The sequence below is a fragment of the Apaloderma vittatum genome, unplaced genomic scaffold (assembly GCF_000703405.1).
Source record: "Apaloderma vittatum isolate BGI_N311 unplaced genomic scaffold, ASM70340v1 scaffold10324, whole genome shotgun sequence".
In the NCBI taxonomy this organism is placed as follows: Eukaryota; Metazoa; Chordata; class Aves; order Trogoniformes; family Trogonidae; genus Apaloderma; species Apaloderma vittatum.
Genome location: NW_009712118.1, coordinates 1 through 26,556, shown reverse-complemented (window position 1 = coordinate 26,556; position 26,556 = coordinate 1). Strand labels below are relative to the sequence as shown.

General features: G+C 39.8%; 1 protein-coding gene across 1 annotated transcript; it reads right to left on the bottom strand.

Annotated features, from left to right (window-relative positions):
• Positions 1-3,403: 3,403 nt before the first annotated feature.
• Positions 3,404-21,926, bottom strand: PDE3A (phosphodiesterase 3A, cGMP-inhibited; the record flags this gene model as incomplete). The annotated part of the gene is made up of 7 exons (XM_009867867.1): positions 3,404-3,648; positions 6,871-7,111; positions 10,969-11,124; positions 14,433-14,636; positions 16,805-17,004; positions 18,479-18,592; positions 21,815-21,926. Coding segments are annotated over 7 exons (1,272 nt in total), but the record flags the coding sequence as incomplete, so codon positions are not given.
• Between the last annotated feature and the right edge of the window lie 4,630 nt (positions 21,927-26,556).

Sequence of the window (26,556 nt, the reverse complement as noted above, 5' to 3'; positions counted from 1 at the left end):
CAATAAATTACTTGCTTCAATATCAACTAAAAACCCACAAACCAAAACCATGGTATTCACATGTTTGACATAAAATCTCTCTGGTATTTTCTTTTGTGTTACGTTTAGGCCAACCTGGGAAACTTCCTGATCATTGCCTGCCAGAAAAGCACTGCAATGACTGAAAGTAGGATTCGTAAGGAGGGACACCTGCAGAAATTGGATTTCCATTAGTAACTACTCAGAGTGCAAAAAAAGTTACCTCTTGCCAAGTTAGCCACTTGCAGCTACTTCAGCTTCTTCACAGGTATTCCTTCCAGTTTGGATAAATCAATGATCATTCTGATTTTAATCCTGTTAAGCAATTCCTTCACTGTAAAAAACTTGAGTTAATCAAACTATACCCACAAACAGGCTTGTGTAGCAATGCAGTAGCAAACTGTCAAAGCTGCACTGGCAATATAGCAAGAAATCTTAACAAATTAGAAGCTGACATTGATTTTACCTAATGGCAATCAAAAATTATGACTAGGAAAAATAGAGTAATTCCATTCCAGCACATTTTTGGGTAATGTTTCTTAGTTCAACTGTGGTACGTCTGCGTAGAGGAGTATATGGAACTCCACTTCCAGGAGTTCACCTCTTTCTTGAATGTCTTGTCGTGTTTTTACCAACTAGGCACCCACTAACACTTTCTACAATAACTTCCTTTTTTTCTTCTTCCAGCAAAGGCAATATAAAAATACAAAGAAATCCAGTCCCAGTGATCATGCACTGAAAATGGAGAAAAAATTGCTTGGAGATGTGACATTTTAAAGCATCTCTGTAAGTTTAATTTTTAAAGGACAGAACGAGGCATATTAAATTCTTCTCATATTATAAGGAATGCATATAACTTGTACAAGAAAACCCCAAATAAAATGATTAACCAAAGTGACTGAAGAAGTGTGAAAACAGTGCAAATTGGAATTGGTGGACTTGCTGGGATCTCGGAGACAACTTTTTTCTTTTGATTGAATTCTGCAATATCCTTTCCCTTTAAAATAATAATGCAATTTGGATTTTTGCTACTCTGATTTCATTGAAAAAGAAAATAAATATTTCTGCTGCTCAGACCATCCAGAGCCACGCTTTTGAGTCACTCTGTTGAAAGGCAAATGTCTTCTCTACTGGTAAGAATAGGATGGGATGGTATTAGACAAATGCAAACTGTAAGAAACCAAAATCCCATTTTACAGCAAAAGGTCACTCTAACAGAAATGCAAAGCAGAAAGAAAATCTGAAGTGGAAACAAACATGCTGATTGGCTTTGATAGAGAATGTTTTCCAACACTTTTGAGGAGGTATTAATAGGATCATGATCTATGGTGTATGCATTACAACAGCAAAAAGTGATGGATGCAATGTCAGACTTTTAATATAGAAAGGTCTTCTCCTACAAACTCTTCCTTTCACAAGCATTCTTACTCACAGAAGCAATCCTCTTTTCGGCAAGGGGCTACAGGATCAAAATATAAAAAGCATACATAGTCAAATGATTTCTGAGAGATACTCAACTTTATATATATAATTCTCTTTGTGGGAACAAAATGCTAAATTGTGTGGTACTGGTTGCTCCTGCCAGTCCCAAAGAGCATTAATATTTTAAAGCCTTGATCCTGTAGACCACTGGCTTCCCAGAAAGGTCTATACAAACTACTCAAGACTTTATTTGTTGGGTTTGGAAATGGCTACACTGTATAAAAATGTTTTCATATTTATTTTTTAAAAAATTAGCTTTACAAAAAAAACTTTTCCCTTTTTTCTTTTTCTTTTTTTTTTTTCTTAAAGATATCATTATCTACAGGAACCCATAAAAATTTTTCCATATTTACATCTAGATAGCTAATCATTGACAAATATAATATCGTGAAATAAAATATTGAAAGTGAATATTCAACGTTTTAAATAGACATTTGGCTCACAGCATAAACAACAGAGAAAACAAATAAACAGAACAACAACAAAAAAAGATCTACTCTTCTTACAGGCCTGATCTTTTCCTTTCTCTTAAAGAAAAAGAAAAGAAAAAAGAAAAAAAGAAAAAAAAGTATATTGGTGGGATCAAACGCGCTGCTTCTAAGCAGAATACCAGCAATAAACTGCTCCCATCCAGCACCTTACACTGAAAAACCAAGTTCTCTGAAGCTTATGTGGGTGGTTGCTGAGACACACGGATGTCCAGCTGACACAGGGCTGGCATCTGTCCCCACACTGCTCATAACACATTGTTTGCCTTTTATTCTGAGAAAGGGCATGGCCTCCACAGTCCCTTCCTTTTGCTCTCAAGAGACGTAGCTTAGCTTCGTTCTTAAATGATATATTTGGCCACTGATGCACGGACATACAAGGTCAGGGTAGGGAGATGACAGCGAGCCTTTAGTTTTCGAGGCAAGACACGTCTGCTCTCTGTTCTCCCCAGCCCAAGCACACACAACTGCCCCACGCAGCCGCTCCCGCACTCCAGAGTACACAGAGGGCCAGGTCCTCTCCAGGGGAACAGACCAGCATACCACATAGCCCCTCGTAACCTCCTTCGGAAAATAAAACTTCCTGGCATGCCCCTTTCGCCAGCACTCTGGGAAGTGCTGAGGAGGAGGAGGACAAGGAGGAGGAGGACAAGGAGGAGGAAGAGGAGAAGGTGGAGAAGCCCACACGGGCGGGTGCAGACCCTGCTGAAAGGCTGCTGCCTGCAGCTGGAGTGCAAACCAGGACTTGGAGGGTTACTGGGAACATAGATGCTCCTAAAAATGGTCTCTGGTTCCCTCGTGGGCACAAATTCTCTACAATTCAGGCCTTCTGTTTGTTGTCGTGTACTGGGACGTGCTACAGCTAGCGCAGAAGGAACTCAAACTATGCTGTATTGCATGACATTCACTCACACTCGCAGACACCCCCTCATGCACACATATATGTCGGCAGGATATATCAGCATTCATATGAAGCTCTGGAACTTTTGACCCTCAGCATTATGAGCAAAAGCTACTTAACTGGTACCTTACCATTAACTGCAAATGTGCTTTAGAAGCAGCGTTTCCTTAGATAACTCTTTTGTAAATATCACAGTGACCATAATATATCATTAAATTTTGCTGAAGTGTGCAGCCAATAACCCTGGCTATATATATATATATATTTATATAATTCCACCCACCCCCAAATCTCTTTAAAGAAAGTCTGTAAAAGCCGGTGTCGCAGTGTGAAAGCTTCCTTGAGCATAGGAGTTTAAACAATGTACCTCACCATAAAAAGGAAAGAGAAACAAATTAAACAGCTGTAGGCGCGTTACCCCATACTTCTACAGTGTCGTGTCTAAATGCTGTGCTGGCTTGAGAAAGAGTCTGTGCACGAGTTAATCTGCCTTAAAATACTGCTGTAAATATTGTCATTGGTTTGGTTCTACAGTTGTGTTCTCCTCTTCATCCCTCTTGGGCTTCCCTTTCTCCTCCTCCTCTTCCCTGATGGCCTGGATTTGTTCTGAAGATTGGTGCAGCGTGGATTGCTCTGCACCTGGCTTCTCTGTCCCGGCTAACCTCTCCTCATCCTCAATTACTTTCTTCCACATTTTATGGTTCTGAAGCAGGTGCTGAGTGATCTGACAGTAGATTTTCCTCCTCTTGAACTTCTTTCCTGTAAAATACCATGTGAAATCAATGTATTATTTTCTGTGAGAGAGGAAGGAAAAGCGACCGAAGGTGTAAGAAGGCAACGGGGTGTACTATGACATCTAGGAACTGCATCAACAGATTATTAAAATCACAAATTTAAACAGTCTTGAAATCTAGAAAGATATGCCTCACCAGCCCTCTGGGGAAGCAAACTGGTTTTCTGCAGGGTTTGAGCCCCAGCTTCATCTGGTCACAGGCTGCATGTTGTCCCTGACTACGCAGTTCACATGGGACATCTAGTGCTTGAGTGACTATACATAAAACATGTTATTGCTGAGTAGTTTCTGCTTTTTATAACAAGTACTTAAAGACTCTATCACCCTACTCCACAACACACACATTAAATTCTGCCCCCAATGGATCCCTGCTGATTGCCCTAGGAAAAAAAAACAACCTGATTTTTGTTTTCTCCACATTTTACTTACGATCTGAGCTGCAGAAGGACAATGAATGAGCAAGCACTAGAAATCAAAGAAGGGAACCTTATGTTCCCTTTTCAAAGTCAGAGATTTACCACTTCACCACCATTGCAGTGGAGACGACCTTAAGACCTTTGCACAGCATTGCTTCGGCAACAGTCTGACCACTGAAGTAGTCACCATATAGCCAGACACTACCATGGAGCTCACTTGTCTTTGGTTTTGAAGCATCAGTCTCCTGCTGTTAACCTATAAAATGTTTTTGCCACTGGTAGTTCTCATGGCTCCTGACACAGCCACACTACAAGTGTTTTGCTGTCTGAAGTGTTTTTTTTCTATGTCAGTATAGTCTGTCCAACGCAGACTGTTAACTCCCTAACAGTACAAAGCTTGAAAATGTTCCCTGGTCATTAACAGGGGCAATGGCAGTCTCAGAACTGAAAGAATAACCCCTCCAAAGACAACTGCTGATTTCTTTTTTAAAGAAGGTGACGCAGAGGAATGTTTTGTACCAAATAAATTTGCGTGGATTAGTATTTGCAGGTTGCCTGAAGTATGTCTGTGTCAGGGTCCAAAACATTTAGCCCTTGAAGCTTTTGAACTGGAAACAAAGAGCCTTTCACTGAGCAAAAACCAAATCCACTGCAATCCTTCATTAGAAAGCCCTTGGTTCCCTGTAGGAAACCTTCAGGTTTAGCACTAATAAGAAGTCCCTACCCTGCCAGTACTGCAGCAGGACATTCTCTCCTGGGTTTCCCGGGTGACCCCACATCTTGCTGCTCTCTATAGACACCAGTGAGCACCTCCTGTGGTTAGAATTTGTCTGAAGCACTAAAGATCAAGCCTGTTTAATTCTTATACTTGCATCAGAATGTTGAGAGAGTTACATGCTTGTGTATAATAACAAAAATGATTTTAAACTGCCTTAAGGTTTTATAACTCTTAAATTTATCTCAAGTGCTTTATTGAATTATAAGGACCTGAGTGAAGTGTTTTCTGCCACAGTTATACTCCCACCTGCCTAAAGGGCATTTCCATCAATAAAAATATCTTCACCAATACCTACACAACTCTATTTATGCAGCTGACATCCCAATCTTTTATTTTATTTCACTGAGGAAGTACAGAACATCAAAAATTGTGTTGATTATAGGTATAAATTTTTAACAACCTCTAAGACTCCTATATCAACAGAAAAGACGCCATAGATTCCTGACTCAGATCCGCATAGTCACAGAGAATTTAGGGAACTAAAAGAAAACAGTTTGCAACACATTGGTATGATTGAGAAGATAAGCATCCCACTTTTGGTATAGGAATAACTTGTTTAGATAATTCAAAACTTCTGATGCATTAATTTTTAAGGTTTTGAAAAAGATAAAGAGCCCCAAATCACCAAGGAATAGCAAAGTACTGTCATGGAATAGAATGTGAAAAAGAAAACAGAAGACAACTAAAAAATGGTCTATTTTCAATGTGACAAGTGCTAATAATGATCTGTGCTTTTAACCTGAAAGGAACATTGTTGGACTTGACTAGCAGTGATACAGAAGATAAGTGAACAGAGAAATGAAGTGAAAGGAAACTTAAGGATTTCAAAGTAAGGTTAGACAGTCCAATAGATAAATCATAGAATCACAGAATCACAGAATGGCCTAGGTTGGAAGGGACCTTAGAGATCATCTAGTCCAACCTCCCTGTCATGGGCAGGGATGCCTCTCAACTAGACCAGGTTGCTCAAGGCCTTATTCAGCCTGGCCTTAAACATCTCCCAAGAGGGGGCATCTACAAATTCTCTGTGCAATTTACTCCAGAGTCTTGCCATAAGAATATTGTTCATCTTTCTTTTTATTAGCGCAGTATCAGTTTCAGGCTTTGGGGTCTATGTTGGTTACCAACTGCATACGCTTTCCCCCCGATAGACAATTCCAGAAATGCCAATCTGTCACAGAAACACAGAATCACAGAATCATTAAGGTTGGAAAAGACCATAAAGACGAACAAGTCCAACCGTCAAGCCAATACTGCCGTGACTACTAAACTATGTCCTGAAGTGCTACATGTAGCTCTGCCTGCTATTACACAGCTGACAGGTGCTAAAATAAACCCGTATGTGCTGTACTACTTGGTGCTTGCTGTTCTCAACAACATATCCGGCGCATATAAACCTAAAATATGTGCAACTGTGTGTGTATGGACAACTGCAATGATTTCTTAAATACAAACCGTGTACCCGTGTCCTAATAGAGAAAAAAGTTCAATTCCGTGCTTCAGAAGACACAGATTTTAGTTCCATGTTCTATATGACTTCTGCAGTCATCAAATCTTTCTGTTTCTCAGCTTCCCCAACAGAAAGTAGGGAGGATAGCCAGCAGGGGATGAAAGTGTGGGAAAGAAGAGTAAAAGTGAGTCTGTTATGAGAAAAAGCTACGTATTAGTATTTCACTAGCGCACTTAAGGCTGGTACTTTCTAGAAGGATCTAAAAAGCCTTCATGCACTGACAGGTGGTCTACCACCAGAAACCTCAATGAAAGGGAGAAATAGGTAGTAGATGAGAAGAGCAATGAGTATCAAGTCCTGAAACCATGGAGCGTCTCCATTGCCAATGTAATTGGCTACATGCTGGCTTCACCAAGGACAGTATTCTGTGGAGTTAAATAAGTAAAAAGGATCTATGCCTTTACAGTATGGCTGCTTAATGGCTTAGGTTTTGGTCACAATATGGAGCTCGCTCTGTTGAAAAATCTAAGTGTGAACAACTTACTGGATTCAGCATTTTCACAAGTTTCCATTTCTGCCGTTTCTTCCTCTTCATGCTCATCAGTGTCTCCTGATTCATCACTATCTTCTATCCATTTTCCTGGCATCAGCCCTGCTGAGTCATAGGAGTTACATAGTGGTCCCACAATGTGAGTGATGAAAGATTCCTGGAGGTGTGCCAGCTGAGGAGCGGAGCGATCCATGAAAGGACTGATTGGCAAGCCCAGGCTAGCCTCTTCATCACCCTAGAGATGAAAAATAACGGTAATTTCTCTGAAGTAAATGAAACAAAACTGTGTCACGAAAGGGAGTAATGCACATCAAACCAATTAAAAGTGATGAAAAATAATTCAACTCTAATGCCACTTTCATAGCACAGCAGCATGACATTACTACAGTGCAATCACATCAAACGGTTAATCAAAGCTACAGCTCTTTTCTCGTAAGAGGACCCCTTACAAGTAGTGTGAATTTAACCAGGATTTTATCTGATGGCTGTGCAAAATGATGCCCACTGACCTTGTCCTGTACTTTACACTGTGTGAAAATTTGAAAATTATGATTTTCTTTTTTCACATTTCAAAAAATCCCTTCTCATTTTGTGATTGTTAGCTCACAACAACCTTGTAATCAGCCACCTGTTTGGAGGGAACAAGACTGAACTTCTAGAAGCAAGAGCTATCCAATTAAACTAGTGTTCTTATTAATTTTGTCCTTACTATACATAACATGGAGAGGTTCTCCTGGCTTTGGGTCATTAGTGCTTTTTCGCTGGGACTACCAAAATGATCACCATCAAGGCGGAGGCTACTCAGAAGCAGTACATTTTTCCCATAAAGCTTTTTGCTAGCTTTTCTCAGGGAGAGGTAAAACTATTTTCTCTTTCCTCTCATGACGTAAAAAAAAAAGGTAAAATTTTCTTGCAAAACCAAGTCTGATATCCTCACTCATCCCTATCACAGCAAGCTTCTGGTCATATCAATGAATTTTCAGCTGAGTAGACATATCAAGATTGGATGCCATCTCCCCAAGAAACAAAGCTATTCCCCCTAATCAAGCCTGATATGCAGATTATTGTTTTTACATAATATAGATATATATATATTTGAGAATACAGATTAGAATTTGGAGTGGCATTTTTAGTTTCCATTACGTTACAGATTGCCCCAATTTCTCTTGTTGTAACCTACATTTTCCAAATTCACAGACAATATATCTGGTTAACATCCTGTGATAACTGGGAAGGTCAAAGGATGAGAGATAAATTTTGAAGCATGTACAACAAATTTCTCATTTCCTTGTGTTTTGTTTTGTAATTTTTATAATAAACTACCCTGAAATGTTATGCTTAGTTATTAAATGCAGAATATTAGTGTTAACAGAAACATTGAATCATGCCACCCATTTTTGAAATAGCAAGCACATTAAGGAGAGGTGGCAGCTTGCTCTTTTTTACAGTAACGCATCTGCGATCTCCTGGTTGTGAGCTGTAAGTAGTGGAAAAAAAGCTGACTACTGAAATGTTTACAAGTTCTTTTTTATATTCTGTTAAAACATCATTTGTTAAGTGAAACTCTTGCAGTGGGTTTTTTGAATCTTTCAATACACCTAACCTGCCTTCAAGTAAGTATGCTGAGCACGTGGAGGGAAGAAAAGAAAACGTACTGTAACAAAATGACAGGATTTTGAGTGCTTCTATGTAACACATTTTTGATAACTCATTTTTATTTATATGGGAGATAAATTCTTCACAGGAATTGCTGTTTATTAAAGGACATTCAAGAAAGATACTTCATTGTTTTCACAGCATAGATTGAATGCACATATGTATGCTTTTTGATAAGAATTCTAGAGAAATCCAAACTTCCCATAAAATTGTCCTTTTTAAAAATGAGACAATGAAGATTTTTCCCTTCTCAGAAAAAACATTGAAGATGGTTTGGTAAACGTCTCACAGCACATTACATTAAAGAAAGCAGATTTTAACCTACATTAAATAACTGAAATCTAGCTTACTCTCCTTAATACTAAAAAGTAAGTCCTAAGAAGAAAATATTCTCTGTCTTCAGTTCCATCAGTATCCTGTCAGCATAGCAACTTATGCCATGCAAAAACCCAAAACATCCCAGGAAACCCACTGGGATGTATTAATTTCGTGATACAGTGAATACACATATTCTGTTAAAACAAAAACAACCAAAAAAGGCCAATATCTTAACGACTACCTGATCTCTTGGAATTTGCAGGCCAATAGTTCAAATGCATTTGCCCACAATCCCCACACTAAAGCAAATGTCATTAACAAAGATAACACGTGTGCTATTCTGAATCAAATTTTGTGGAGAAGATAAAGGTGAAGTGATTTTAATTATTTATTTAATTAATTACAGGATTATAAGAAATATAACCTCCAAGAGTGCTTCTGAGCAGCTCCCAGGAGCATGAAAACATTAGTAACACAGCCTTCTGACTGATGGAAAATAACCCCGATTGATACTGTGGAGCACATAACACAGTATAATCCCATCCCGTGTTCCTCTCAAGCTTGATTCAGAGCTCACTATCCAATATTTTGATATTAATATAGTTGTGTGTTTACTACTCCCTGACACTGGTTTTGCGGGATCAAAGGGGGATGGTATCGTATACCTGATTAACAGACTTTGTCAACCACAGAAGCTATGACCATCGCCAGAAATATGTGAAGTACAATTTGTTGGGAGAGTTGTAATGAAAATAGACTAATATGAAGAAAAGCATGTCCTAAAAGAAAATTTGAGAGACGAAGGTTGAACACTGTTGTTATCGGATTCTCTTTCTTTAAGGAAAAAATGCAAAGGAAAATGGAACCAACCACATATGTAATATAAGTAAGGTCATTGTTTTTTTCTTTTTCTTAGGAGATCTGAAATACATGAAGGAGCTTCAGGTCAATGTCTGAATTTTGTCCCTTTTTCCATTTCTTTACATACTCCAGAAGACAGTAGCCACAGAAAACTCTGTTTCTTTTCAAGACTGTAAGTACAGTGAACGGATGGCAAGATGAAAAAGCTTTACTAGGGATTAGTCTGTGACTTCAAGTTACTGCACAGCCTCCCCAGGAAGTCTGTAGGGCATTTGGTTGAGTGATTTAGCCTGCTTGCTTCCCCTCGAAAAAACAGGATGTGGAGTTTAGTCTAACCAGCACATTCAAAATACGTTCCCACTTGGGAAACAGGGGAATAGTGTGGGAACAGCCCTGTCCCTTGTACTCAGCAGGGCTAAGTAGGTTAAAATGAGAAAAGGTTCAATTAAGGGCTCCGTTAAACCTAGCAGGAGAGGATCAGTGCCTGGCTGTATTCCCAGGTCTTGGTAAATCAATCTATGGCTGTCCTTCTTCCCCATGCTAGCATCGGCTGAGCTTGCCATAATTAGTGCAGTTGTACTGATAAACCTTCTGAAAGCTAAAAGTGTTGTCTTGAAAAACAAAGTACGAGTCAGGATCAATGTGCAGGGAGCAGATATGGTTAATGTGTGATAAACCAACAGTGTTGCAGTCATGCTCAGTACATGAAGGTTCTGTGTGTGTGAACAGTGACATGGTGCACAGGAAAGCTAAAATAATTCCTCTGCTCTGTTTAGATCATCTCAACAAGGATTCTGTGTCCAGTTTTGGAGACCATATGTCAACAAAAGTGTGAGCCACCTGGAGTGACTGCAGAGGTGAGCAATGAGAACCAGCTGATGTCTTAAAAAGGTATAAAAGGAAGGATGAAAAGATAGTTTGCACTAGGTAAGACAGAAAGGGAGACATGACGACTGTCAACAAATAAAAGAGGAAAGGAGCACTTGTTTGCCATGTCCACTGTAAGGATAGTGCCAGATTGGAACAGTTAAGCCCGTAGAAACCACATCATCAGACGTCTTTGAGGACACATCAGAAGCCTCAGTGAGAAATGGACTTCCACTGATCCAGCAAAAGGAGGGACTAGTGCAACTCTAGCCATCCCCTTCACCCACATTCTCTGTGTTTTTCACTCCTCACCAGCCTTAGCACACTGCAGGACTGTTTAACACAAGACACGCAACTGGCAGATATCACTTTGGACATGCATTTATTTACCTGTTCATAAAACTCATTGACAATGCCTTCTGTCCACTGCAGATGCAAATCTTTACATTTTGCAGGCCCATTTATGTCAGCTAGTTTGATACACATCTGGCAAACAAGCAAGCGGTCATTCTCATTAGTCCAGTCAATTCCAACATCATCATTCACCTAGTAGACAGAAAAAGGAAAACTATGACAGTAATCCTGGGTAAAAGGATGGGTCCCCAGACGAAGTTCTGCCCTGGGATCTCTTACAGTGTACTGACCTATTTTACAGAATTGTATGTGAAAGCCAGTGAGCTAACCCATGGTTGGAATTTACTATCATCTGTAGAACAATATGTAAAAACAACTAAAAACCAATGAACATTGAGAAATTAATATTTAGCAAACAATGTGCCTGTCTGGAAACATTTGTGAGGAAAACAAACAAATGCAATCTTCTTATGAAATTTTCCAAGAAGTTACTACTTATCTGCTGTACAAAGATATAATACCATCAATACCATGTTGATTAAATTGCAGCGTGAAAATGCATGTAACAAGCTTATTTCCCCATTTGATCTCAGTATGTCTGAAATTATTCCCTATCTTTTTCCTTTTCTCAGTTTTTCCCACACTTCCACTCAAAGATAAAAGTGTTACCTTGAAGAATCACAGAAAGGTTGAGGTTGGAAGGCATCATTGGAGATCACCTAGTGCAACCCTCCTGCTGAAGGCAGGGCCAGCCAGAGCAGGGTGCTCAGGATCGTGTCCAGTTGAGTTCTGAGTATCTCCAAGAAGGGAAACTCCACAACCTCTTTGGGCAACCTCTTCCAGTGTATAACCCCATCACAGTAAACATGCCCTTTCTCACTTTTTAAATGGGGATTCCTGTATTTCAGCTTGTGCACTTTGTCTCTTGTCCTGTCACTGGGTACCAGTGGGAAGACTTTGGCTTCATCTGCTTTACTCTCTCCAACATATTTTTATACACACAACTCATCCCATCAGATCCCATGGACTTAGTAATAAACCAGTTTGTTTAACCAGATGCCATTCACTGAGGACAAGTCTTTACTACTTCAGACTTTGTCTCACACCTCAGGGGCCTGCGAGTCCTGAAGCCACAAAGACTGAGGCAAAGAAACCATTAAGGACTTCAGCCTTTTACACCTCCAAATCGTCAGTCATAGCAACCCTTACTGCTGTTAGCCACATTTTCCCATCACAGCCTTTCTTCCTAGAATATCTCCTAGCGTGGGAGGGGCTGCCTTCTATTGTCCACTTAATTTTCAAAATTCACATTTCTCCTTGAAACATAGCTTTAATTGTCAAGCTTGCAATAGTTGAAAATGGACAGAAAGTTGTTGTGCTATGACTAGGTGAAACTTCCACATCCTCCATCAGCAGGCCCCCTGCCCCATACAGCAGTGGGCCCACGTGGTGAAGGCTTTGCAATTGCTATACATGCTCCAACTTAACTAATGTCAGAGAACAGTAAGTACTCCAATGCATTGATATCATCAAAGTGTTGGACAATAAGCGTCCTTCATCATTTCTTGCTGGTACTTTGCAGACTGCAAATATTCTGGTGGGAGGATGCTTACAGTACATGTATCTACACTGACTTGCATGTCTCCCTGACTGTAGCCTCAATATACTAAACCACAGTTCAGCAAGCCAATCAAAAATGGGATAGTTTAGAGCTAATTTTATCAGTTACAGCACCTCCACCCACATACAAACATGTCAGCTCTGCTCTCTGAGACCACTCTGGTACAAAAGAGTTTTTGTGAAGCAAACACCAATAATCTCTTTTTAAGGCAGTGAATACTTCGCGAAAACCAGGCTCAGCCACAAGCACTGGTTAATACATTCACCTTCGCCTTCAGCTTTTATTCTGTGCCTGACCATTTGGCTATAAAAGTGCTAAGGAGAGAGAAGGAGGTTAATGAATGTCCTTACAAATCTACAGTAAGCTGGCAGGATGTGATATATCAGACTGTTCCCCTACTTACCTGCAGTGTCTCGACTATCGCCTTGCCTGGTCACAACAGTGGTTACACCTAGCGCTGTCCATCCTGACAGATTTAAGACAAACTTATTTTTCAATACCTACAGTTTATGCCTCTTACTTTCATCAAGCTTGTCCTCTTCTGCAGTTAAGACAGTTAGTTGCTGTGACAAAGCCACAGTAGTCACCAGTTTACCCTGTCTTTTTTCATTCCTTACTTATGTTTGCAGAAGTGAAGGTTTTGGTCCAAACTGTCAAATTCAAAGGATGTACTCAGACAGACTAAATTCACTGTGCTTTACTGTCACTGTAGCCCTGACAGATCTGCCAATATTATTCAATACTTTACAGAGAAATAAGGTTGGTGAAAATGATCCCAGAGTTTAAAATTTAGAACTAAAGAAACCCCCTTGATATTACGGGACATTTTGGAACATGACCAGCAGAGGTGCAGAAAGAGTTCAGACTTTTATGGATCTACAGATCAGTTCTAAGTCTACCCTGGACCATAATTTAAGGAATTTCTTTAGAGTTTCTTAGAGCCTAACAAAGAGACACATGTTACAGGGACACGGAAGGCAAAACCAGCATACATCTGGAGGAGTCAAAATTTCAGGATACAAGTTCTTTCTTAGCAACACCATGAGAAAACCTTTTATCTATGTCACCAAAAAACAGCCAGGAGGTCCTAGTCCTGGTCAAGAAACATTGTGTTTGGTGTGTTTCTCACAGGGAATTAGAAGGTGGTACCAGCTTCAAAGGCAAGTATCATCTAGGTAACGTGCCAACATGTTTGATGGACAATGGAGTTGATTAAAGCAACTTGATAGTTGGTGATTTCCAGTAAGTTAGGTTGAAATGGTACAATAATTTTTAAGAAAAGTTTCCCAGGGTTTTGATTTTATACTCACTGAATGGAGCAGGCAGGAAAGATCTTTAGTGACTTGCTCTGGGGTTTACTGATTGGGAGCAAGGTAGGCAAGGAAGATCATGCTTTTATTGCATTTGAAATGACAGTTTCAAAACTCTTATCATTCTGTGCTTTGATAATACAGCAGCACGATTAAACCACTAAAAATTCACATTAAGAATTTAGCCATTACTGAAACTTGGTAACACCTTTGATTTTTTGCCCCTGAGTGCTATCCTAATAGGTCCAAAATGCCAGTGAACAAGAAAACAATGTTGAAAAGTAGAACGTAGGTGGGATTTACATTCAGTGGTCCATAATATTCTTAGCCTTAAACCACATTCTGAAAATACTAAACATATATAAGAAAAGAAGCTGTGCCACTAAATTTAAATAACCAAAAAATAACAGAAGTGCTGGATGACTATTCAACAGAATGTTTTACAGCAGCCAAATGGACATTCAGAAGAAAGAGCAACACAGCAGTCTTTCTAGACTTTTCACCATGAGACTACCAAGCCGCAGAGTCTTTTCTGACCACTCACCAGAAACCTGAACCGATCTTCTTACCTTGGCATTGAATTTGGCAACAAAATCAAAGTGTTTCTTCAGGTCAGTAGCCAAAATTGCCTCAATGACGAGGAAGCGGAAATGTTTGAACTCCACATGGTCGAGGTTGACCAGGAAATTGTACTCTGGCCTTGACATGAAAAGGTTCCAGGCAGCAGCGGCATGGTGGTTCTCCAGGACAGAGCGGTCATTGTACAGCACTGCCTGTGAAAGCAACATGGGCAGCTGAAAGCTGAGAAACCTCTAAGCAAAAGAAACACGGCAATGCAGAAACGAGCATGATGTGGGGATGATGCACAAGGGAGGTTCAGGTTTGGTTGATTTTTGTTCACTTGGTTTTTTTTTTTCAAGGACTTCTCGAGGTTTGAAGATGAGATTTTGGCAGGACAAATGGCAGACACTTGAACTGTTGTGACGGTGAAGATTTACTGGATGATAGATTTGAAAAATCTGGCTCTTTCACGCTCAAGGGTCTTTGGTTCCTGACTGAACTGCATCATACGGCAATAGGTTATTCTGTTTCAGTCCACAAATTAATAACTAATATAGGTGTGTGCTTTTCTGTTTCTCACAACCAGCCTCCCTTAACAGGGCCTATTGTCTTTATTGTGTTTATAGTTGGCAATTCTGTTCATGCTGGACTGATTCCAAACACAGAAATTCCAGTTTGCAACGTGACAACACACACTCAGCCTGACAGATTTCGCAATGCTAAAATCCAAAATGTTAAATCCTTACCTAAACAAGATGCATAACTCTCATAGTGATTGCAATTCCATTAAGAAACTAAAGAAAGACCTAGAAAACTGACTTTAGGGGACAACAACCATCCAGGAAATCTCTCCACTTAGCAGCACTCAGTCTTTTGACATTTATTTTATGGAAAGAGAAGCTTTTGGAAATACACATCTATGTGAAAAAATGTTGTAATTTTTTACACAAATATATACATATACCTTCCAGAAGTTTTTGACTTCAATTATATTTTTCTGTTATCTAGAGATAAAAAAAATCAATCCTATCTTAACATAGAGAATATATTCTTTACTCCAGAGAACAGATTGCTGAACAAACTCAGCTGCACAGCCCCTTTTGCCTAACTGTACGGTAAGCATTTGAGACAGATATATTCTGCCACCCAGGCCCAATCCCTGAGGGCAGATTTTTTAATAGAGCAGCACTTTATCGAAGCTGATACTGCTTGCTGTGAAAGAGAAGAAAAAAAACTAGATGCCAAATACAATTTCTGCAAATTTCAAGTGATACTAAGTTTTAAAAATACCCAACAAAACCAAGTAAAAAGCAAATCGAAACCAAGCCCCTCAAAACAACAAGAATAATTTGATTTTTCCTCCATCAACTTATTTTCAAACTAAGAACAATAAATTAAGGCTAATCATCTAACTTCCTCTGCTGATTTTTAAAACCACAAAGACAGAGCACTCATTTCTTAAAAATAGATTTATGGACACCGTACGCCTTCTATCAATATATTTACCTGGTGAGGGTATCAAAATTCTCGATCACAGGAAGATGTTGCATTACTACCAGTTTATAGACAGAGACTGCTACAGAGCAAGTGGTGACATGCTCTTGGTGAGAAAGGAAGTCTGGATCCAAGTTGGAGAGTAAGATTTCTGCATCTCTACCTGACTTCTCATCACTAAATTATCTTTTTTTCTTTCCTTATCCATAGATATATTTTTCAGCACAGTATGCTGAAGCCAGGCAGGTCAGCTACATAAAGTAAGGAAAGATGATCTCATAATTAAGCCAATGAGCAGTGACTCAGAATTGCTAAATTCAACTCCCAGCACTGGCAGAAACTTCTGCATAACCTTAGGTAAATCTCAATATTTCATTCATAAAACTAAGATAATATTCCACTCTGCCCCACTCTGCCCCGATAGATGCATAGTATAAAATATATTCATAAAAGATGGCAGATGCACATATTTTATAGGAAAAACAGAAAACATGTCACGATCATGCACAAACCAGCTTGCATGGTGCACTGTCAACTCTACAGGTGCTTTTTAATTTTATTTTAATCTTTCTGTACCTAAATGGACAGAATAATACCTCCCTTATTTCACAGTTACAGATTCTGTACCAGTCAGCAGAGCACTAGCTTTTCCTTCACTGAGACACAGTCCCTTTCTCAGCAGCTCTACTAGCTGTGGTGAGAGTGTGTAAGAAAACTCTTAACAGTAAATCCCATGTGAAGTGATTATTTCTGTCACTCTGATAAGCTGCTTCAAAATATTTGGTAGACTTGTGCTTAATGGAAGCCACAGACACCAAGGGCAAGGAGAAGCTGTTACCAACGACCTTCCAAAAGTTAACAACAACACTGCTTGACATTTATTTACCTGAGGAGCACTCGTTGCTACCAAAAAGGCATTGGTCCTTCCTGGATGATCATAATCATGCATGGCTGCAGCTACATAAAGAGCCATCAACTCAAGGGCAGGGATATTGCCAGCGAGGCATCCATAGCTGTCATCTGTAGGTGTGTATGTCTTCGAAAACACATAACCCATATGGCCATGAGTGATTCCACTGTCAGAATCTGAGTAGAAAGAAGTAATCATTTTCTTTTACAAATAACCCTTACCACTTTTTCAGTGTCTTACTGAAACAGAAGCAACAGATAGGAAGAGAAGGAGCAAATTTACAATATGTAACAGAAGAGGAAACACATTCTGACCTCAGTATTTCCCAATTCTGTGCACATGACCCAGTGCAATAAGGCACACAATCAGAAAGGAAGAAATTCTGATTGCACCTGGGGATCTTCAAGGCATCCACCAGAGCCTGTTCACAAACTACTTAAGTTACTAGCAAGAAGCTATGGATTCGTGACCACACTGGAGCTCAGTGTAACTCCACCTTCCCACTCCTTCCTCTAAGTGCTTCATCATATAGATTAGTGGATGAGACACTAGCAGTCCTTAAAGCAACGGACTGGCACGTATTAATTCAATTACTGTGCATGTTTTCCAATTCAAAGGCCTAGACTTTGGATCTTTGCTGATAATCCTCTTAACATCCTTTTTTTTTGAAGCAGATTGAACATGCCTGTCAGAGCCAAATACTGAGTGAGATGCTTTGCTAATTTATTCTGCTGTAATGGATCTTACATGCAGCTGAACAAAGACCAAAAAGCTCCAAAACTCAACTCCTTTCATTCCACTCATTTTACCACACCTATAATGCCTCCAAACAACCCTTGCTAATAAATTTTTCCAGGAATAAAAACATTTCCTGCCCCACGAAAGCATCTTTTAGACTTTCACAGATGCTATGTGTGTCACACAACCACTACCACAACCCCCCACAAATTCAAGCAGCTTCTGCAGAACAAATTCTTGCTTTTCCAGTAACTCTCTCAGAATTCCCACAAAACACAGACAGGTTCTCTAGTTGCTAGAGCTGAACCTGGAGAAGTTAATATAAAGATGCAATACAAACAGCTTCCTGTAAGGAGCAATCATAAACCAGCAGATAATTGGTCTTGCAAACTAGTTGCAAAATGTTAACAAGTCTCTTTTTTTTGGAGACAGGGAGGAAAGGCAAAGGGACACTTCACAGCAGCCAAGCAGTAGCAACTGCACGCACTACCTGCAACGCCCCAGTAGTTTTATAATAGCAAAATGATGCAGGGTTTGAGGATTTAAAAGTCTACGCTGCTTCTCAAGCAGCGTTGAAAAGCACTACGTACATATTCTTCCTAGAAAAACAAAACCAAACCAAAACTATTGTAAAAATCACATGGTAACAAACAGCTGTCCTTATGGGTGACCACAAACATTTGCATTCACACATCGTTAAATGTTAAGTATTAGGTTTTAGAGGTCCAGTCCCACTCTCTTCGAAGTAACATAAACATACCTTAACACCTTCAACATTCAACGTTCTACTGAACTTAAAAGTCTATATACTACAAGTTCTGCACGCAGTCCTCAATTGTTGGCTTTCTCACAGCAAATTTCACAACAAAAACTTTAAAAATACAATGCATATACTTGCATATTTAAATATACCTGAATCACTTGCTGACCCGTGATCATTGATCACAGTTGGCAGTCCTGGGATGGGCTGAGTAGTAAGGTACCAAACGGCATGTAGAACATCAGTTGCATGTATTCGGTTGTGATCTGTGATATAAAGCAGATGACCCTGCTATTAAACTTGAAGGATTATTTCCAAGGAAATGAGCACCATCTAGTGGCTGTCAAGCGAGCAAAGACAAATAGCACAAGCATAAAAACCAGCTGTATTCTGTCAATGATCAGGATTTATTTTTTGCTGAAGTTGAAACATATTCAGTAGTGTGCCTCATATCAGTCAAGAAAAGAGAAGACAGCAGAGTGGGATCTGCAATGTCGGAAACTTTGTAAAGAAAGTGTTAAAGAAGGAGCCTGACTGTGATACCAGCTCCAATCTCTTATTCTAATGGTTGCCTTTAACTAGTTAAATACCATCAGGTAAATTTGCATGGTTAACATTTGATTCAAATGAAATCAGCAGGAAAATCTCATCCACCTCAAAGGCCAGATTTCACCTAGCTTCTAAACACAAGGCAGGTAACACTTACCTGACTCTACTTGAGTAAATTTAGGTGCTATGCTAGCAGCTGCACTGCAAAAAGTCAAACTTGCAATATGCGTACACTGCACAGTTAAATCAGGTTCTTTCTGCAGTTTTCTGGACAGAGATAAGAGTTCAGGCTCTGGATCCTGTAATCTGGCTTAGTACAAGCTCTCTTTGCAGAAACGAGAGATAAAGTCACCCCAGGGCTCATACGGCCAAATCCCTCAAGGCCAGATACACTATCTCATGTTCAGCACAACTGTCTGAAAAAGAACCATGTGCTAGTTCAACATAAAGCATCACCTAAGCATACACTAACAAAATGATGCTGAAAGAGGGGTAACACTTTGCTGCACCAGGACCAAAGCTTACATCCAGGGTTAAACCACTGAAGGACAAGCATTTCGGCTTGTGATTCAGGCTTATTTTGGGCAGAGCACAGTGACTTCTTCTACAGTGACTAGCTAAACACAAAGAAATCTGCTAACCTGAAGGGCAAGCTGTGGCTACATTATTGCTGCTGCAGTTCTGGAAAGATGCATTTCAGGGGACAAAGCACAAAAACGTGGGACTCCACTACTGGGTCATCCCCATTTGTAAAACTCCCTGTAACTGGATACATCTCTAGGTAATTAGTCATCTTAGTTGGAGACATCTTGGTAATGTCAATCAGTTCTGTATCTCTCATCGGCAAACCAACTGCTGGAACAGGCTTGATGGGAACAGGTGAAAAACTAGATTATATTAACAAGATAACAGTCAAGGATCAGGGTAATACCAGAGATGTAATGTATAGAATCACAGAATCATTTCAGTTGGAAAAGACCTTTAAGATCAATAAGTCCAACCATTAACCAAGTGATGCCAGGTCCACCACTAAGCCGTATCCCTGAGCACCTCATCTACATGTCTTTTAAATACCTCCAGGGATGGTAACTCAATCACTTCCCTGAGCAGAAAAATGACCAACACACAAGTCCAGAAACCCTCACTAAGAAGTAACAAGTAAAGGGGTGAAAAAAACCTCTGTACTCTATGGGACTGGCAGCAAGATGTGTAAGCAAGCTGGGTTTATACTTTCTGCATCCTAAGGACAGGCAATTAGCTGACAAAGTTGCTAAGGTTGCTCCTTCTATGGAAGAAGAAGAAGGAAGGAGAAGACCTGGGATGGAAAAAGCACCCTAGAGAGCTATATTTGCCCTCTTGCCACTGCTGGGGGATGAATAATGCTGGCTCCTGCGGGGAAGAGCCACCTACCCCCTCCAGAGCAGCACCGCTGAGCCCACAGTTCTAATTCCTACCATCAGTGGGGCAGCAGCCTGCATCTCCCTCGCTCTGGCAGAGGAGGGCTCACCATCTTGCTGACCCTACAATTTCAGTGCCTACTTTGTTTACACATAAAATCAGCAGTATCCTGCCTGCCAAGGGCAGATGGCTGTATTACAGAAAGTTTTGTTATATTCAGAATTTGCAATCATTTTGCTTACTCACTAAATGTGAACATGATGTCATGCCACTTGGCCCATTTATTCACTCCTTGCTTTCCTCTCTTCCTCACCTTTGTACTCCCTATAGTACTAAGAACATCTGTCTTGAGACACTAATCTCCTCAGGCAAAATCTAGACCATGGCCTTGCATAGGGGTCTAATGCCTTTCTCAGGAGTAAAGGCTGGATTAGCCTCTTATGAAACTTGTACTGATTTAATCCAACTGGGATAGTCACCATTGTTTTGTGTGGATAATCTATTTTCCAGTTCAGTAACCAAAAGAAAGAAGTGGTTAAGTCCAAACAAGTTGTTTTAGTTCTTACCCCTTCACAAAAATGAAAAATTGGAAGGTAAATTAATTTCGTATTAGACAAAATATTCTGCTTTACTAAAAGGAAACACACTTAAGAAAACCCAAGGAAACCCAAGGAAATGAAAGGGTATAGTCACAAAATTTCCTGACACTCCATAAACAGTTAAATGTTTTAAACAAATAGGAATGGCTCCAGTAGGACAGACTCCGGGACATCCACTTATAACCCTCTCGGGCTATAATCTGCTACTTCAAATCCCCAGTCAGGTTCAAACACAAGGAAAGATTTGAAATTTGGTCTCTCACTTTCCCAGAGGAGAGTCCAAACCACATGTCTGGGAGGCATTTTGGGGTAGCTTTCCTTCAACGGTAGCCATTCCAATTGGTATTTGATATTTTGAAAGAGAAACTATACAAGTAATTAAATCAATGTTTCAGACATTTTTCTTTTGCAGCTGAAGCGGTTTGGTAAATTTGATTTAAATTAGTAAATACTTTGGGGATGAGGGAAAGTAGGTTTTTCAGTGAATCACAGAATCACACTGAAAACTATCAGCTAAGCTGTAGCTGCAAAAGAACAAGGTGCACTCATCTACTTGGCATATTTTTCTGCTTTACAAATCTTTGCTACTGTGTAAAACTCCAACTTGCTTATTGGGCAGAAACTTTTTGATAAACTCCAGTTGGGGCACTGGGGTATGTTTGCATCATCAGGAAAATGTTCTTTGTTCCTATAGTAGCTTTACATGGTTTCAAGCTTGCAAAGAATTTGCCATGAATTATTATGAAAAAACATGAAACATTAAATACAATGAAAAAAAAGACAAAGGCTGTGGTTCAGCACCAGCCTCTGATCAGAGAAACATCCATTTGGTCATAATGTAGCAGAATAAAAAAATGACAGAAGAAGGGCTTCAATAACAAGCTGTGGAAAATATCCAAAACTTTATAGAAGCATCGTTACCTGCTCTGAATTTTTACTTACAAGGTATTTCTCGGTATCCACATTCCAAGGCATGAAAGTAGTTCATAAATTCCCTCACTGGTATTTTAAAGGTTTCAAACAGCCCCATGTCTTCAAAAAGCCTATATGATACCTGAAAAAAAAACAAAACAATGCTTCTAAATAAACTAGAAAAACTTTGTAAATTAGAAACATTGTCATGTTGAATTATCCCATGAAAACCCGCTATCCTGGTCGTATTTTCTCAAGTATATATGATCCAGCTACAGATGGAGCTATTTGCTCTTCCACAAGGATTTGGTTACACAGCCAAACAGACATGCTACTCATATCAAACAGTTCTCTTCATTCCTTCATTACACCCTTCTAAAAGTTCTTTTCTTTTCAGACATATGGATCCCCCAAATTCTGCAAGCACCTCAGAAATACACACACACAAAGGAATATATCCAGAGGTGTTCAGTGTCTTGGGAAAAATGTCCCCAGAAACTTCTCCAAGGAGCATCCATGAGTCAAATCAATTCCCAGAAAAAGGGGGAACAGGCGAAGGAAGGACAAAAGGAAAGAAGCATTTTGGATCCTATGCATTATCTCCCTCCCCCCTCTCTCATTTTGGAAGTGAAACGGCAATAGTGATTTCTCCGATTGGATTTCAGAGGCAGCAAGCTGCTTAGGAAGCAGAGCTTCCTGAAAGTGTTCCTGCATTGAAATGCGACTGTAGACATCCAGGAGAGGATGTATCAGAAAGGAGAATGTGATGATGAGTGAGGGGGTGTTCAGGAGAGACAAATGCTCAGAAACGTGGACAGCAGCTGCTAAAAAATGGACACTTTTGAAGGCAAGTTTGAACTTCACTTACAGAACAGTGGGACATAGTAAGATTACTGCCTGACCTTTTCACTTCTTTCAAAAATTGTACCCTACAGCTTTTCAGTGTACTTATTTATTTACTGCTATTAGGTAAATTCTGTCCTTTTGATGCCATGAGCCGCCTAGAGCTAAGCAATTTGAAGCACATTTGGAATGGTGAGTCCTATACTGATAAGAAACTTATAAATTATGGTTTGTGTTTTACAGATGATTGTAAATCAAACAGCTATCCACACTTGTTTCCTTCTGTATATTCTGTACATAAATTGGGACCTGTGAGTTCACCTGAAGTTTAATGAACATAAACATCAAGTGTCCTGTCACTGTGGAATTTTACAGTAAAAATAATTTAAAAAGGGATATGAATTTCCAGCATTAATGATTTTCCTCTGCTGCCCCACTTCCCCTCCTAGTCATTCCCTACCAGGAAAAATCTGCACATGAACCAACTCTGGCAGAGCACTGCAACAGGCAGTGATGATGCGGAGTCAGGCTGAGTGTGGTGTTTGACACCATTTGTGATGTCCCTCTAATGACACATATTTGACAGCTGCAGTTCTGTTGGAAGCCCAGATCTTTCTCCCGTTCTTACCATAATTGTGTAAGTAGCAATGCAGTCAGAAAAATCACTGCTGGTGGCAATTCCTCTTTGTGGCCATGGCTGTTGACCATAAAGTGAAAAGTTCTTCATAGCAAAGGAGCTAAGGAACTACTGAATTGCAGCATTCTAGATTACACAAGCTTAGATTAAAGGTTAGGGCATGTAAAAGGCAAAACTGTATGCTCTGAAAACCCCATGGGATCTTCCTGTACCAAGGCAGAGTGAAGAGGCTGACTTTATGAATAATTTGGATTAGCAACTGCTTAGAATTCTGTTTAGCTACCTGGAATCAAGGCTGAAGTAAATCAGCCGAGATCCAAACTTTCACCTATGGAGAGATGAAGTATTTTACACTCTGGTCTTAGATCACGGAATAGTAAGCTTTGTATTTCCAGCAAAACATCACTGTATAAAAGAAGAAGCACAAAGAAACATTATTCTGCAGGACCAAAACTTACTGATCTACACTACCAATGCTGGTCAGGTGTCTTACATAAAGCATGTCATAAAAGCATCTTTTTCCTCCCCGTGGATTTGGGGGGTGGGAAATTCCACAGCAGTTGAAAACAAGTGAAGCTGACTGTGATGAGTTAGAACGAGAGCTCCTCCCTGCGACTTGGATTAAAATGGCACAATTCCCTAGAAAGTATAAACAGTCAACAAGTCATCTGGACATTTTGGTAATGTTTCTTTCTTTCTCTCTTTCTTGGCAAATGGGGAAGAGGAAGGGGTAAGGGCAGGGCAGAAAGAGGTAAAAAAGGGCAATGATGTCTTCAAGAATGTCAACTAAATTCTTTCATTAAAGAGAAAACCCAAAACGGTGTGGGTTTCTTTATTCATTGCTCTGGATTAACCATTCTTTAACACTTCTGTCTTAAAATCTTTCCTTCCCAAACCACAGGCTTTTTCATGAACTCCCTGGAAGTTAGACTCCCACCGGCTGAGCACAGTGCCCTTGCAGCCATGGTGCAGTCCCTGCTGCCAGGGACAGTCCCAGGGAAACTCTGATGGCTGCCAGGTGCTTGGCAGTGGGTGCCCCACATCGCTTCTTCCCTCCAGTCTCCATTTTCTGTTTGTCTCTGCAATGACTGCCAGCGCCTGAATCAATTATTTATATCTCAGATAAGATACTTCTGGCAGTGCTGCCTGAGGAAGGACAAGTACCTCACTGGAATGATTCCTAATGGAAGCTGTTTTGGAAATGAGGCTTGTTATTCACATGTAGTTCCTCTCCTGGGTGTTGCAGGCCCACATAAACGGCTCTCACTGGAGGACACGTGCAAAGTTTAGGTTATCGGTTCCCTACTTGCTGTTTGCAGGCCACCCTCTCGCACTCATTTTCTGTCTCTTGTACTTGCTTTCTTCAAACGTGTGTTTCTTCTAAATCATTGACACCTGGTCTCCAGCTCTGACAAACTCAACTCCTCACAAGAGTCACTGTGATGATTCTAAGAATATCCCAATCTCTTAGGATTGTTCCCTTGCTCCTACACATAATGGCTGCAGTTTCTCCCCTGCAGAAGCCATGTGTGATGATGAGATGACCCAACATCCCACTTGGCACCACCCATGGATCAGCTCATGCACCCTGCAATGATGCCACCCCACCTCGACACTGCTCCTGTACTGAGAGTGGAGAAGCAACACCAGAATTTCTCATCTCTATGGACCCAGTAATAAAAGCTAGAGAGAGATCTTGACTTTAGCCTATTCTTTTTCATTTTATTTGCTTCCCAAGGCAAATGAGTTTCTCTTAACAGGTTTTAGTTTTATAGAAGCTTTAAGAAGGGTGTTAAGTGTGACTGAAGACATTATCTAACTTTATGGCCTTTGTGAAGCATCAGCTCGGCTGGAGAACTCTGCCATTCCATTCTGAAATGAGACTGATATGTAAATTCCTCTCTGACCCCTATTATGCATATTTGTTAGTGCCACATTTAGAGTGCTTGCCACTGTACTTTGCACAGATGCTTTTATGGCTGCTGACTGGTTTGGGGTCTTTTTATATGTCTAAATCAATTTAACATTACAAAAAGAAGAAATAGACATCTCAAGCAGCTTTAAAGATGCTAAGCCAGCATTTGCTTTCTAAACTGAATGCTTCCCTAGAGGCATGTGTCAACTCTGCTTTGTTCCATCTCATAAATTTAACCTAGCAAGGCAAACATAGTTAGTTCAGCTTGTTAATTTACTTATTTTTTTAAAAAATGAGTCCATGTAATGGCAAAATACAGAGAATAAATCATTAGAGTTTTTATTTTCGTTTGTTTATCATTATAAAAATTAATAATTATTATGAGATAACTATTAATTAAATAATTATCATGGGTTCGATCCCCGCTCAGTCCCCATGTGTTGTCTGATCTCATTGAGAGGCGTCCCTGCCCATGACAGGGAGGTTGGATTAAATGATCTCTAAGGTCCCTTCCAGCCTGGGCCATTCTATGATTCTATACAAGAAAAAGACAATACTTTTGGCTGGAGAAAAAGATTTATTTGGTTTAGTTCTCTTATCTCTGAAAATAATTTTGTAAGGAACATCTTAGTAGGTGGAAGAAAGAACTAAAGGATCTATATTTTATGAACAAGTTTGAACTTGCTACATTCTTGTCTTAAGGAGTGGGAGTTATTACAAACAGATTATGTTTAATTTTGATCAAAAATATTTATTAACACTCCTCTATTTTATTTCAGAGGCCTCATTTTGCGGCACTACAAAATCAACAACAGGCTCAGAGCCTGTGTAAAAAGCAGATGTCGGCAAACGGAGTGTGGAGCTTTAGTGCAAATTGAGGGAGGCACAGAGGAATTGTCCTGAGAGGCACAGAACTCCATGCAACCCAAGTTGTTTAAAAGGACGTAAAACGTTTTACACGTATGCATGTAAAACCAGAACACATTTTGGCTCATCCAAAATGTTGGTTACGCCATGAAAAAGAAGTTTTATTTCTTCTTTGTTTCATTTCTCATTCTATGCTATTAAAAAAGTACATGACAAATACGATCTAGAAGGCCATTTTGATCACACGCTCTCTGTCTAGGGCAAAATCATCTCAGTGATCACTACCATATTTACATCAATTTCCACACTCAGCCATAGCTTGTCTATTTCTCTAAAATTAACCTAGAGAACTGGCAGACTGGCTAAATATGGATGTTACTTGCCAAGCTACAGAACAATAAAAGCAGACCGCAGAATAAATTTGAATTCATGCCGTGGTTTTCCTGGTTGACTGCTGGATAATTGAATCTAGCTGAATAATAGTTAACCACCAGGGAACCAAGATTTGAT